This window comes from Hemitrygon akajei, chromosome 8, assembly GCF_048418815.1.
Source record: "Hemitrygon akajei chromosome 8, sHemAka1.3, whole genome shotgun sequence".
NCBI classification, from domain to species: domain Eukaryota; kingdom Metazoa; phylum Chordata; class Chondrichthyes; order Myliobatiformes; family Dasyatidae; genus Hemitrygon; species Hemitrygon akajei.
Window position 1 is genome coordinate 181,011,961 of NC_133131.1, and position 12,929 is coordinate 181,024,889.

Sequence of the window (12,929 nt, forward strand, 5' to 3'; positions counted from 1 at the left end):
GGGCCTGTATTATGCTGTAGGTTTTCTACGTTTCACACACACACCAATGAGATCCTCATAGCTCGTGCACACCGCCACTCCCAGACTCTTCCCTCACAGATTATTTCACCCATTCACACTCATTACCCTAGCAAATCTCACTCACTCAACTCACATTCCATCTCCCTAATACTTATCCTCCTCGCCACTGCACACTCACTCTCACACTCGTGTACTATTACTCTTCCTTCTCACTCCATACTGAATGCATCATGGATCACAAACCCATAACCCCTCACACATGGATCCTCCACATCCTCACACACTCCCCATACCCCCTCCTGAACACTCCCTACACATCTCTCTCTCACACAAACCTCCCACATCACATCACCTCAGACACCCTTTGTACACTCACCCTTTCTTACATATCTCTTGCACACCCATATTCCCTCCCACAACCTCTGGATCACCAGACAATGCATCATGGGACAGAGGTCACCATTTAACAAGAAACCTTGTGGGGAAGGAAGGAGGTCACCATGTGTCAGGTCGTGACCCTGCGTTCTTGATGTGACAAAGTCCTGAGGTCAAAGGGAATCCTCACACCAATGATGCATTACCTTTCACAGTTAGTGATGCTGTTGTGTCCGCTGGAGTTTTTCTGCCTCTCTTTGCCTCATTCTCTGCCTTACGCAAAGGCTGAAAGTTTTATTTTATTTCAGAAATCAAAAATGGAAGCCCAGAATAACAGCACAAGTCAACCTCTGCTTGACCTATCTCACCCCTTACCTTCACCCTGACCCCTCACTGGCTCTAACCACACTCTTCCTGAACCTTCACCTTTCTCCCACAATCTGACCTCTTGCACACCTTCCCATCACCGTCTCAGTGACCCATCACCATGACCCCTCATCTTCATGTTGACCCATCAAAGACTGACCCCAACCCTCAGCCTTGCCCCTCACCCTGACTATTCACCTACAACCTAATCCTTCACCATCACTGTGACTGACATGACTGTCACCCACACTCTTACTGTCTCTTTACCTGACCTGACCCAAACACTAACCCCTCAACCACACTCTGATCCATCACCCTAATATCTGATCTACATACCCCTCACACTAAGCATCCCAGCCACATCATACAGAATATAATCCCAAATCGCTCACTGGAACCTCTGACCACCCTTGCCAGCCACTCACTAAACACTGTAACCTGATCTTGCTCAGTGAACCAACCTCAACATACAGCTTGTCCCTTACCTCCTCGCTTTCAAGTCTGTGAAGGTTGACAGTGATGAACTTGAGGTACTGGCTGGACAGAGTCATCAGCTCGATGTAGCGCGTCCGTAGATCGACAACCTACAAACAGACAAGACCGATCAGATGTTGGCAGCTTGGCTGAAGCAGAACATGGGATCCAGGGTGAGGCCATGTTGTAAAAGGATGAAGAATGCATGGTTTTATAGCATAATTGATGTTTGCTGGACATAGGGTAGGGAAGTCTGGGTACAATTATATGAGATACTGGTTTGGTCACATGGGATCCAGGGTGAGCTAACTTGCTGAATACAAAGTTGGTGGAGAAAGCAGAGAGGATCATCATGTAGCGTTACGACCCGTGGCATGCTGCAGGGATCAGTGCTGGGTGCACTGTTGTTTGTCATCCAAATTAATGATCTGGAGGAGACAGATCTAAGGGGTGCTTAGATCTTAGTGCTTTCCCCTTAGATTCCTTCTGCACCTCTCCTACCTATCCCCTCCCTGCTTCTCCTCCCCCACCCCTTGATCTTTCCTCTGATTGGTTTTCCACCCTCCCCCCACCTTCTTTATAGGGCCCCTGCCCCCTCCTTTAGTCCTGACGAAGGGTCAACCCGAAACGTTGACTGCTTCTTTCAACGGATGCTGCCCGACCTGCTGAGTTTATCCAGCCTTTTTGTACGTCTTGATTTGACCACAGCATCTGCAGTGTACTTTGTGTTTAAGTACAGGCAAGTTAGTCTGACTTCAGTGGTTGGGAAGAGGTTGGAGTCGATTGTTAAGGATGTGGTTTGGGGTACTTGGAGGCACGTGATAAAATGGGCTATAGTCAGCATGGTCTTCTCAAGGGAAAATTTTGCCTGATAAATCTGTTGGAATTCTTCGAAGAAATAACAACCAGGATAGATAAAGGAGAATCGGTTGATGCTGTGTATTCGGATTTTCAGAAGGCCTTTGACAAGGTGCCACACATGAGGCTGCTTAACAAGCTACGAGCCTGTGATATTACATGATAAAGCAGCGGCGGACACCTGGAACTTCCACAAGTAAATGTTGATCGGCAATCGCCTCTGATCTGGGCCGGCATTTACGTGTTGGGTGGCACCTAATTAATTAGCTTGTTTATTTCAGCTTTTTTCTTAAAGATGTGCTGGGTACGTGCTGGCTACCGCTGCACCCCTGCATGCTTCGCGGCCCGATATCGGTCCGCAGCCTGGAGGTTGGGGACTACTGTTTTACACTTTATGTATCCAAAAAATCTTTTGGTGTCCTCTTTAATATTATTGGCTAGCTTACTTTCATATTCCTTCTTTACCTTCTCAATTACTTTTTTAGTTGTCTTCTGCTGGTTTTCAAAAGCTTTCCAATCCTCTAACTTCCCACTAATTATTGCTCTAATATATGCCCTCTCTGGCTTTTATGTTGGCTTTGACTTCTCTTGTTAGCCATGGTTGTGTCACCTTGGCTTTATAATATTCCTTCCTTTTTGGGATGTATTTATCATAAGCCTCCTGAATTGCTTCCAGAAATTCCAGCCATTGCTGCTCTGCCATCATTCCTGCTTCTTTTCCAATCAATTCTGGCCAACTCCTCTCTCATGGCTCTGAAATTCCCTTTACTCCAATGTAATACTGATATATCTGATTTTGGTTTCTCCTTCTCAAAATTCAGGATGAATTCAATCATATTATGATCACTTTCCCCAAAAGGGTTCTTTTACCTTAAGCTCTCTAATCAATTCCGGTTCATTGCACAACACCCATTCATAGAAACATAGAAAACCTACAGCACAGTACAGGCCCTTCAGCCCACAAAACTGTGCCGAACATGTCCCTTCCTTAGAACTACCCAGGATTACCCATAGCCCACTATTTTCCTAAGCTCCAAGTATCCATCCAGGAGTCTCTTAAAAGACCCTTTTATTTCTGCTTCCACCACCATCGCTGCCAGCCCATTCCACACACTCACCACTGTCTGTGTAAAAAATTTACCTTTAACATCTCCTCTGTACCTACTTCCAAGCACCTTAAAACTATGCCCTCTCGTGCTAGCCTATCAGTCCTGGAAAAAAGTCTGACTATCCACACGATCAATGTCTCTCATTATCTTATACACCTCTATCAGGTCACCTGTTGTTCCATGGAGAAAAGGCTGAGTCCACTCAACCTATTCTCATAAGGCATGCTCCCCAATCCAGGCAACATCCTTGTAAATCTCCTCTGCACCCTTTTGAAAGTTTCTATATCCTTCCTGTAGTGAGGTGAACAGAACTGAGCACAGTACTCCAAGTGGGGTCTGAACAGGGCCCTATATAGCTGCAACATTACCTCTCAGTTCTTAAACTCAATACCACGATTGATGAAGGACAATGTTCTGTATGGCTTCTTAACCACAGAGTCAACCTGCATAGCAGCTTTGAGTGTCTTATGGACTCAGACCCAAAGATCCCTCTGATCCTCCACAGTGCCAAGAGTCTTACCATTAATACTATATTCTGTCATCATATTTGACCTACCAAAATGAACCACCTCACACTTATCTGGGTTGAACTCCATCTGCCACTTCTCAGCCCAGTTTTGCATCCTATCAATGTCCCACTGTAACATCTGACAACCCTCCGCACTACCTACAACGCCCCCAACCTTTGTGTCATCAGCAAATTTACTAACTCACCTTCCACTCCCTCACCCAGGTCGTTTATAAAAATCACAAAGAGTCGGGGTCCCAGAACAGATTCCTGAGGCACACCACTGGACCTACCCAGCTTGATGCTTTCCAAAAGCTCCAGCACATCCTCTTCCTTAATATCTACATGCTCAAGATTTTCAGTATGCTGCAAGTCATCCCTACAATTGCCAAGATCCTTCTCCGTAGTGAATACAGAAACAAAGTATTCATTAGGTACCCCTGCTATCTCCTCCGGTTCCTTACACACTTTTCCACTGTCACATTTGATTGGTCCTATTCTCTCACATCTTATCCTCTTGCTCTTCATATACTTGTAGAATGTCTTGGTGTTTTTTTTAATCCTATCTGCCAAGGCCTTCTCATGGCCCCTTCTGGCTCTCCTAATTTCTTTCTTCAGTTCCTTCCTTTTAGCCTTATAATCTTCTAGATCCCTATCATCTACTAGTTTTTTGAACATTTCATAAGCTCTTCTTTTCTTCCTGACTAGATTTACAACAGCCTTTGTGCACCACAAATCTTGTACCCTACCATCCAGTCCCTGTTTCACTGGAACGTATCTATGCAGAACCCCACGCAAATATCCCCTGAATATTTGCCACATTTCTTCCATATGTTTCCCTGAGAATGCCGGTTTCCAACTTAGGCTTCCAAGTTCCTGCCTGATAGCCTCATATTTCCCCTTACTCCAGTTAAACTTTTCCCTAACTTGCCTGCTCCTATCGCTCTCCAATGCTATGGTAAGGGAGATAGAATTGGAACCACTATCTCCAAAATGCTCTCCCACTGAGAGAACTGACACCTGACCAGGTTCATTTCCCAATACCAGATCAAGTACAGCCTATCCTCTTGTAGGTTTATCTACATATTGTGTGAAGAAACCTTCCTGAACACACCTAACAAACTCCACCCCATCTAAACCCCCTATTCTAGGGGGATGTGAATCAATATTTGGGAAATTAAAATCTCCCACAACAACCCTGTTATTATTACTCCTTTCCAGAATCTGTTTCCCTGTCTGCTCCTCGATGTCTCTGTTACTCCGTAGACAACCCCTCCATGACTTCTTCGAAAATATTAGATATTCGAGAATATCTGATCCCCTATTGGACTCAATTGTGAGGAGCTCTAAAAAACTATCTCATAGGTATTCTAGAAATTTCCCATCTTGGAATCCAGCATGAATCTGATTTTCCCAATCTCCCTGCATATTGAAATCCCCCAGGACTATTGTAATGTTGCCCCTTTGACATACATTTTCTATCTCCCATTGTAATTTGTAGACCACATCCTTACTACTGTTTGGGGATCTCTATACTTCTCTCATCAGAGTCATTTTACCCTTGCAGTTCCTTAGCTTATTGTCAATGATTCTATACCTTCTGATCTTATGTTACCTCTTTCTAATAATTTGATTTCATTTTTTACCAACAAAGCAACGCTACCCATTCTGCCTTTCTCTCTGTCCTTTCAATACAATGTGTATCCTTGGACATTAAGTTCCCAACTGTAATCTTCTTTCAGCCATGATTCATTGATGCCTACAGCGTCATACATGCCAGTTTGTAACTGTGTAACAAGTTCATTTACCTTACTCTATTTTCTGTGTGCATTTAAATATAACACCTCCAGTCCTATATTCACCCTTTTCGATTTTGTCCTCTTTTACATTGCAACTCATCCTGTTGACTGCTATTTTGCCATATCAACAGCCTTTCCTCACTACACATTGCTTTCTGTTTGTAAACCAACAACTTCATCTTCAGCACAATCACTCTGCTTCCCAACCGCTGTCAAACTAGTTTAAACCCTGCCGAACAACTCTAGCCAATCTGCCCAGAAAGATATTGTATCCCGTCTGGTTCAGGTGTAACCTGTCTCTTTTGTTACGGTTGTATCTTCCCAAGAAGAAATCCCAATGATACATAAATCTGAACCCCTTCCTCATGCACCAATGTCTCAGCCGTGCATTCACCTGCTAAAATATCCTTTTCCTACCCTCAATGGCACGTGGCACAGGCAGCAATCCACAGGTTACTACTCTGGAGGTCCTGTTTCAAACCTTTCTACCTATGTCCCTAAAACCTCTCTTAAGGACCTCCTCACCTTGTCTACCTTTGTCATTGCTGCAAATATGCACCAAAACTTCTGACTGCTCACTTCACCTTTGAGAATGCCATGGACTCAATTTGAGACATGCCTGATCCTGGCACCAGGGAGGCAACGTACCATCTGGGTGTCTTTGTCATACCTACAGAATATCAGCTCTGTTCCTCTGACTGGGGAATCTCCTGTCAACACTACAGTCCACTTCACCTCTCTGCCCTTCTGAGCCACAGCACCAAACTCATTGCCAGAGATCCAGTCACTTGTGTCTCCCCTCGGTACGTCATCCCCCTCAATAGTATCTAGAGTTTTATACCTATTATTGAGGGGAATGGCCACAGGTGTATTCTGTTCTGCCTGTGCATTTCCCCTCCTTCTCCTGACAGACAACCAGTTATCTGTCTCCTGCAGTCTAGGCTGACTACCTCCCTGTAGCTCCTGTCTATCACATCCTCACTCTCCCGTATGTCGAAGGTTATTGAGCTGCAGCTCCAATTCCTTAATATGTTCTCTCAGGAGCTGCAGCTCGGTGCACCTTGTACAGATGTGTTTATCTGGGAGACTGGGGTATTAAATTAGGGAGAGCATGAGACAGGAGTTGGGAGAGTTAACGGATCTAAATATTAGCTTTTATTTGTCAAATGTACATCAAAACATCCACTAAAATGTGTGGCTTCTGTCAACAACCAACAGTTTGAGCTGTTGGGGGCAGCCTGCAAGTGTCACCATGCTTCCTGTGCCAACATAGCATGCCAACAAATTATTGACCCTCACCCATATGTCTTTGAAATGTGGGATGGAGCCGAAACACCCGAGGAAATTATGCTGAATTGTTGCCTGACCTTGCTGAGCTCCTCCAGCATTTTGTGTGTATTTCTTAAGATTTCCAACATTTACAGAAGCTCTTCTGTTTATGGGGAGCTAATGTTGTTCTGAATGACAGAAAGGACAAGCCAGGAAACTGCAGGTTGAGTGTCAAATGAAAGAAGAAATTTTGCAGTTGACGCCAAGTGAAGTTTTTAAGATCGAAAGGGATAGATGGGAATTGTTCAGGTCACTAGAGGTGGGAGAATGGTGTGTAAAAAGCACGTAGCTCCCACCTCCTGAATTACGCTGTCGGATGCAGACACCATTTTCTGCTTCTTCACAGGAGATGCCACTGGTTCACTCTGAACCTTGTACGTCACAAGCTGGAGTTCATAATCCTGAAACAACAAAACATTACATTAGGATTCAATCATGAGTACAAACTACCCCACCAAACCCTCGCTGTGACCAGTGGGTGTGCAGTGCACTAGTGTAAACTATCCCACAAAACCCTTGGTGTGACCAATCGATGTGCAGTGTACCAGTGTAAACTACCTCACCAAACGTTCACTGTGACCAATGGGTGTGCAGTGCATCAGTCTAAACTACCCCACCAAACCCTCACTGTGACCAATGGGTGTGCAGTGCACCACTGTAAACTACCCCACAAAACCCTAACTGTGACCAATGGGTGTGCAGTGCACTAGTGTGAACTATGCCACCAAACCCTCACTGTGACCAATCGATGTGTAGTGCACTAGTGTAAACTATCCCACCAAACTCTAGCTGTGAGTTAGAGCTAGACTCACAGCTAGAGTGAGTGAGCAATACATCAGTACAAATGAGCCTGCCAAACTCGATGTGACACGTGGGTGTGCAGTGCAGCAGTGTACATTGCCTCACCAAACCTAAGCCTGAGTGTGACCAATGTCCTTGTGGGCAGGATTGCTAGAGCTGTTTGGGAGTGTTTGGCAGGGTATGGTAACCAGAGTGATAGGGCTAAGGAAGGGATAGTTGGTTGACAAATAGAGGCAGTGTGTACTGAGGATAGAGCAAAATTGCAGTCAATGGAATGAGTTGTAATGTAAAATGGGGACAAAATCAAATAGGGTAATGAATACAGGACTGAAGGTGAATGCATGCAGAATATGGAATAAGTTAGATGAACTTGTAGCATAGTTACAGACAGATACGTATGACGCTGTGGGCATCATTGAATCATGGCTGAAAGAAGATTATAGCTGGGAACTTAACATCCAAAGGACTAACATCCAAAGGACAGTGCAAGAAGTATTGTAGGTAAGGCGGATGAGATCAGGGCATGGATCAACACCTGGAATTATGATATTGTAGCCATTAATTAGACTTGGTTGCAGGAGAGACAGAACCAGCAGCTCAATATACCAGGGTTCCATTGTTTTAGATCTGACAGAGTGGGAGGAATTAAAGGAGGAAGGGTGGCATTACAAGTCAAAAAGAACGTCATGGCAGTCCTCTGTCAGGACAGACTGAAGAACTCGTATACTGAGGTGTTATGGGTGGAATGAGGAAATAAGAATGGTATGACCATGTTAATGGGACTATATTACAGGCCACTCAACAGTCCGAGGGATTTAGAAGAACAAATTTATCGAGAGATTGTGGACTATTGCAAGAAACATAAGGTTGTTAAAGTAGGTGATTTTAACTTTCCACATATTGACTGGGACCCACATACTATCAAAGGACTAGGTGGAATAGAGGTTGTCAAATGGAAAGTTCAGGAAAGATTCCTCAATAAGTACATAGAAGACCCAGTGAGAGAGTGTGCAGTACTGGATCTGCTATTAGGAAATGAGACAGGGCAGGTGACAGAAGTTTGTTTAGAGGAACACTTTGCATCTAGCGACCACAGTGCCACTAGTTTTCCAGTAAATACGAAAAAAGATAGGTCAGGTCTGCGGGTTGAATTTCTAAATTGGAGAAAGGCCGATTTTGATTGTATCATAAGACCATAATACATAGGAGCAGAATTAGGCCATTTGGGTTGTCGAGTCTACTCCACCATTTAATCATAGCTGATCTTTTCTTCTCCTCAGCCCCACTTCCCGGCCTTCTCGCCGTAACCTTTGATGTCATGCCCAATCAAAAACCTATCAAACTCTGCCTTAAGTACACGCAATGACCTAGCCTCCACAGCTGCCTGTGGTAATAGATTACACAAATTCACCACCATCTAGCTAAAGAAATTTCTCCACCTCTCTGTTTTAAATGGATACCCCTCTATCCTGAGGCTGTGCCCGCTGGTCCTAGACTCCCCCACCATGGGAAACATTCTTTCCACAACTACTCTCTCTAGGAATTCCAATATTTGAAAGGTTTCAATGAGATCCCCTCTCGAAGTGAAGTGATGATGGTGACTCCTTTGCTTGCATCTTTGGAAACAGATCTATTTCCATCTTTAATATCTTTATTTTTCCCTTTCAGAGTTCTTTTGAAGACCCTGACCTGGAGTCATACGCTGACTATGTTTCTTTGCGGGAATGGGACCCGCTCTTGGGACTTCATAACTGGCAGTTGTTTGGCATGCCAAGGGCTCAGCCTACGAATTCGGCTTGGCGTTGGAGGCTAGGATTTCAGGGCTCTGGAGACGGGCGGATCGAAGGTTCGGTGTCACGGCAGGAGACCCATGTGTCTTCGGGGGAGTCAGAATATCTATGGCTGTGTGCCCAGAGACTTGAGATTTTTGGGCATAGAGCTTGAAAAAAGTGATGCAACGGACTTTTAACATTGTAAACCAGCAGGTTGTTTGTTATGTCTCCCCACTCGCTGCGAAAACGGAGACACCTCTTTCTCTCCTTATTAGGGAGAGAGAGAGCTTGTGGTATGTTGAATGTTGGGTAAACAATGTAGTCTTTGGGTTAACTGCATGTCTGTGTCTTTACTGTTGCTTTGATCACACTTGAGTGCTTGGGAGTGGGTGCCGATGCATTTTTTTGCCAGTGGGGGCAGAGGGATTTACGCATGGGAGGGAGGAGAGCTGGGGGGGGGGGGGGACTTTGGGGTTCTAACATTTAACTGTCGTTCATTCTTTGGGCACTCCTATGTTTACATGGATGGTTGTGAAGAAAAAGCATTTCAGGTTTTATATTGTATACATTTCTCTGACATTAAATGTACCTTTGTAACCTTAGAAATCCTTCTAAATTCCTGTGACTACAGATGCAGAGCTATCAAACATTCCTTGTATGAAAACCCTTTCATTCTCCAATGCCAGCATAATCTTTTCTTAGATGAGGAGCCCAAAACTATTCACAATATTTAAGGCTAGGCTGCACTAGTGCCTTATAAAGCCTCAGCATCACATCTCTGTTCTTGTATTCTAGACCTATTGAAATGAATGCTAACATAGCCTTCCATAACCTGCAAGTTAACCTTCAGGGTATTCTGCACAAGGACTCCCAAATCCTTTTGCATCTCAGAGTTTTCGATTTTCTCCCCGTTTTAGAAAAGTGTCTGCACATTTATTTCTACTGCCAAAGTGTAAGACCATGCATTTTCCAACACTATTTCATTTGCCACTTTCTTGCCCATTCTCCTAATCTGTTGAAGTCCTTCTGCAGCCTACCTGTTTCCTCAACACTACCTGCCCCTCCACCAATTTTCGTATCATCTGAAAACTTGGCAACAAAGTCATCTGTTCCATTATCTAAATGGTTCATATACAGCATAAAAAGAAATGGTCCAGAGAGAAAACAGGGAATTATAGACCAGTTAGCCTGACGTCAGTGGTGGGAAAGATGCTGGAGTCAATTATAAAAGAGGAAATTACTACACATTTAGATAGCAGTACAAGGATCAGTCCGAGTCAGCATGGATTTATGAAGGGAAAATCATGCTTGACTAATCTTCTGGAGTTTTTTGAGGATGTAACTATGAAAATGCACAAGGGAGAGCCAGTGGATGTAGTGTACCTGGACTTCCAGAAAGCTTTTAATAAAGTCCCACATTGGAGATTAGTGGGCAAAATTAGGGCACATGGTATTGGGGTCAGAGTACTGACATGGATTGAAAATTGGCTGGCTGACAGGAAACAAAGAGTAGCGATTAACGGGTCCCTTTCGGAATGGCAGGCTGTGACCAGTGGGGTACCAAAAGGTTCGGTGCTGGGACCGCAGCTGTTTACAATATACATTAATGATTTAGATGAAGGGATTAAAAGTAACATTAGCAAATTTTCTGATGACACAAAGCTGGGTGGCAGTGTGAAATGTCAGGAGGGTGTTATGAGAATGCAGGGTGACTTGGACAGGTTGGGTGAGTGGGCAAATGTATGGCAGATGCAGATTGATGTGGATAAATGTGAGGTTATCCACTTTGGTGGCAAGAACAGGAAGGCAGATTACTATCTAAATTGAGTCAAGTTAGGAAAAGGGGAAGTACAATGAGATCTAGGTGTTCTTGTACATCAATGAAAGCAAGCATGCATGTACAGCTGGCAGTGAAGAAAGCTAATGGCATGCTGGCCTTTATAACAAGAGGAATTGAGTATAGGAGTAAAGAGGTCCTTCTGCAGCTGTACAGGGCCCTGGTGAGACCCCACCTGGAGTATTGTGTGCAGTTTTTGTCTCCAAATTTGAGGAAGGACATTCTTGCTATCGAGGGAGTGCAGTGTAGGTTCACAAGGTTAATTCCCGGAATGGTGGGACTGTCATATGTTGAAAGATTGGAGCGACTGGGCTTGTAAACATGGGAATTTAGAAGGATGAGAGGGGATCTGATTGAAACATATAAGATTATTAAGGGATTGGACATGCTGGAGGCAGGAAGCATGTTCCCGCTGATGGGTGAGTCCAGAACTAGAGGCCACAGTTTAAGAATAAGGGGTAGGCCATTTAGAACAGAGATGCGGAAAAACTTTTTCACCCAGAGAGTGGTGGATATGTGGAATGCTCTGCCCCAGAAGGCAGTGGAGGCCAGGTCTCTGGATGCTTTCAAGAGAGAGTTAGATAGAGCTCTTATAGATAGCGGGGTCAAGGGATATGGGGAGAAGGCAGGAACGGGGTACTGATTGTGTATGATCAACCATGATCACAGTGAATGGCGGTGCTGGCTAGAAGGGCCGAATGGCCTGTTCCTGCACCTACTGTTTATTGTCTATTGTTACGATATTCATTGGGATTTCAATATGCAGGTAGATTGGGAAAATCAGGTTGTTGGTAGAACTCAAGAGGGGGAATATCTCGAATGCCTGCAAGATGTTTTTTCAGAGGAGTTTGTGTTTGAGCCCAGCAAGGGATCAGCTATTCTGGATTGGGTGTTGTACAATGAACCTGAATTGACTGGAGAGCTTAAGAGAAAGTAATCCTTCAGAGACAGTGATGACAAAACAGCAAAGGCTAGCGTTTCTGGGAGCAATTTGGAAGGTATAGGATAGACACATCCCAAAGATGCAACTGTGGCTGACAAGAGAAGTTAAAGCCAATATAAAAGTCAATGAGAGTGCATATGATTGAGCAAAGTGCTGGAGAGATTATTACGGGGATAAGGAAATGACATTTTATTTTGGCTTTGACTTTTCTTGTCAGCTAGTTAAGTCATCCTGGCTCTGATCAATTTCAGTTCACTGCAGAACACCCAATCTAGAATAGTTAATCCCCGAGTGGGCTCAAGCAGGAGCTGCTCTAAAAAGCCATGTGATCGGCATTTTAGAAAATCCCCCTCTTGGGATCCAGTGCCAAACTAATTTTCCCAATCTATCTGCATATTGAAATCCCCCATGACTATAGTAACATTGCCTTTTTGACTTGCATTTTCTATTTCTCGTTGTAATTTGCAGACCACATCTTTGCTACCTTTTGGAAGTCTATATATAATTTCTGTGTTAGATGATGTGTGTGTATATAAGATGATAATCAGGGTAGTAATCTCAGGACTGCTGGGTTAAGTTAAAAATTGGGAAGGGTAAAAGGACCCTAATGGCAGTTGTATACAGACCTCCACAGCTGGGATGTGGATTACAAATTACAGCAGGAGATTGAGTCAAAAGGGGAATGTCACGATAATTGTTGGGGATTTTAACATGAAAATGGATTGGGAAAATCAGGT

The 12,929-nt window shown here is 44.1% G+C and overlaps 1 protein-coding gene across 15 annotated transcripts in view; it reads right to left on the reverse strand.

Annotated features, from left to right (window-relative positions):
- Window positions 1–12,929, reverse strand: part of LOC140732488 (plectin-like) — a 384,936-nt gene that overhangs the window by 65,846 nt on the left and 306,161 nt on the right. For all 15 annotated transcript variants that reach the window (XM_073055248.1, XM_073055247.1, XM_073055243.1 and 12 more), the window contains 2 exons: window positions 7,136–7,240; window positions 1,248–1,346 (listed from right to left, as the gene is read on the reverse strand). In XM_073055248.1, the coding sequence (XP_072911349.1) occupies window positions 1,248–1,346; window positions 7,136–7,240 (204 nt within the window). The remainder of the gene's footprint in view (window positions 1–1,247; window positions 1,347–7,135; window positions 7,241–12,929) is intronic.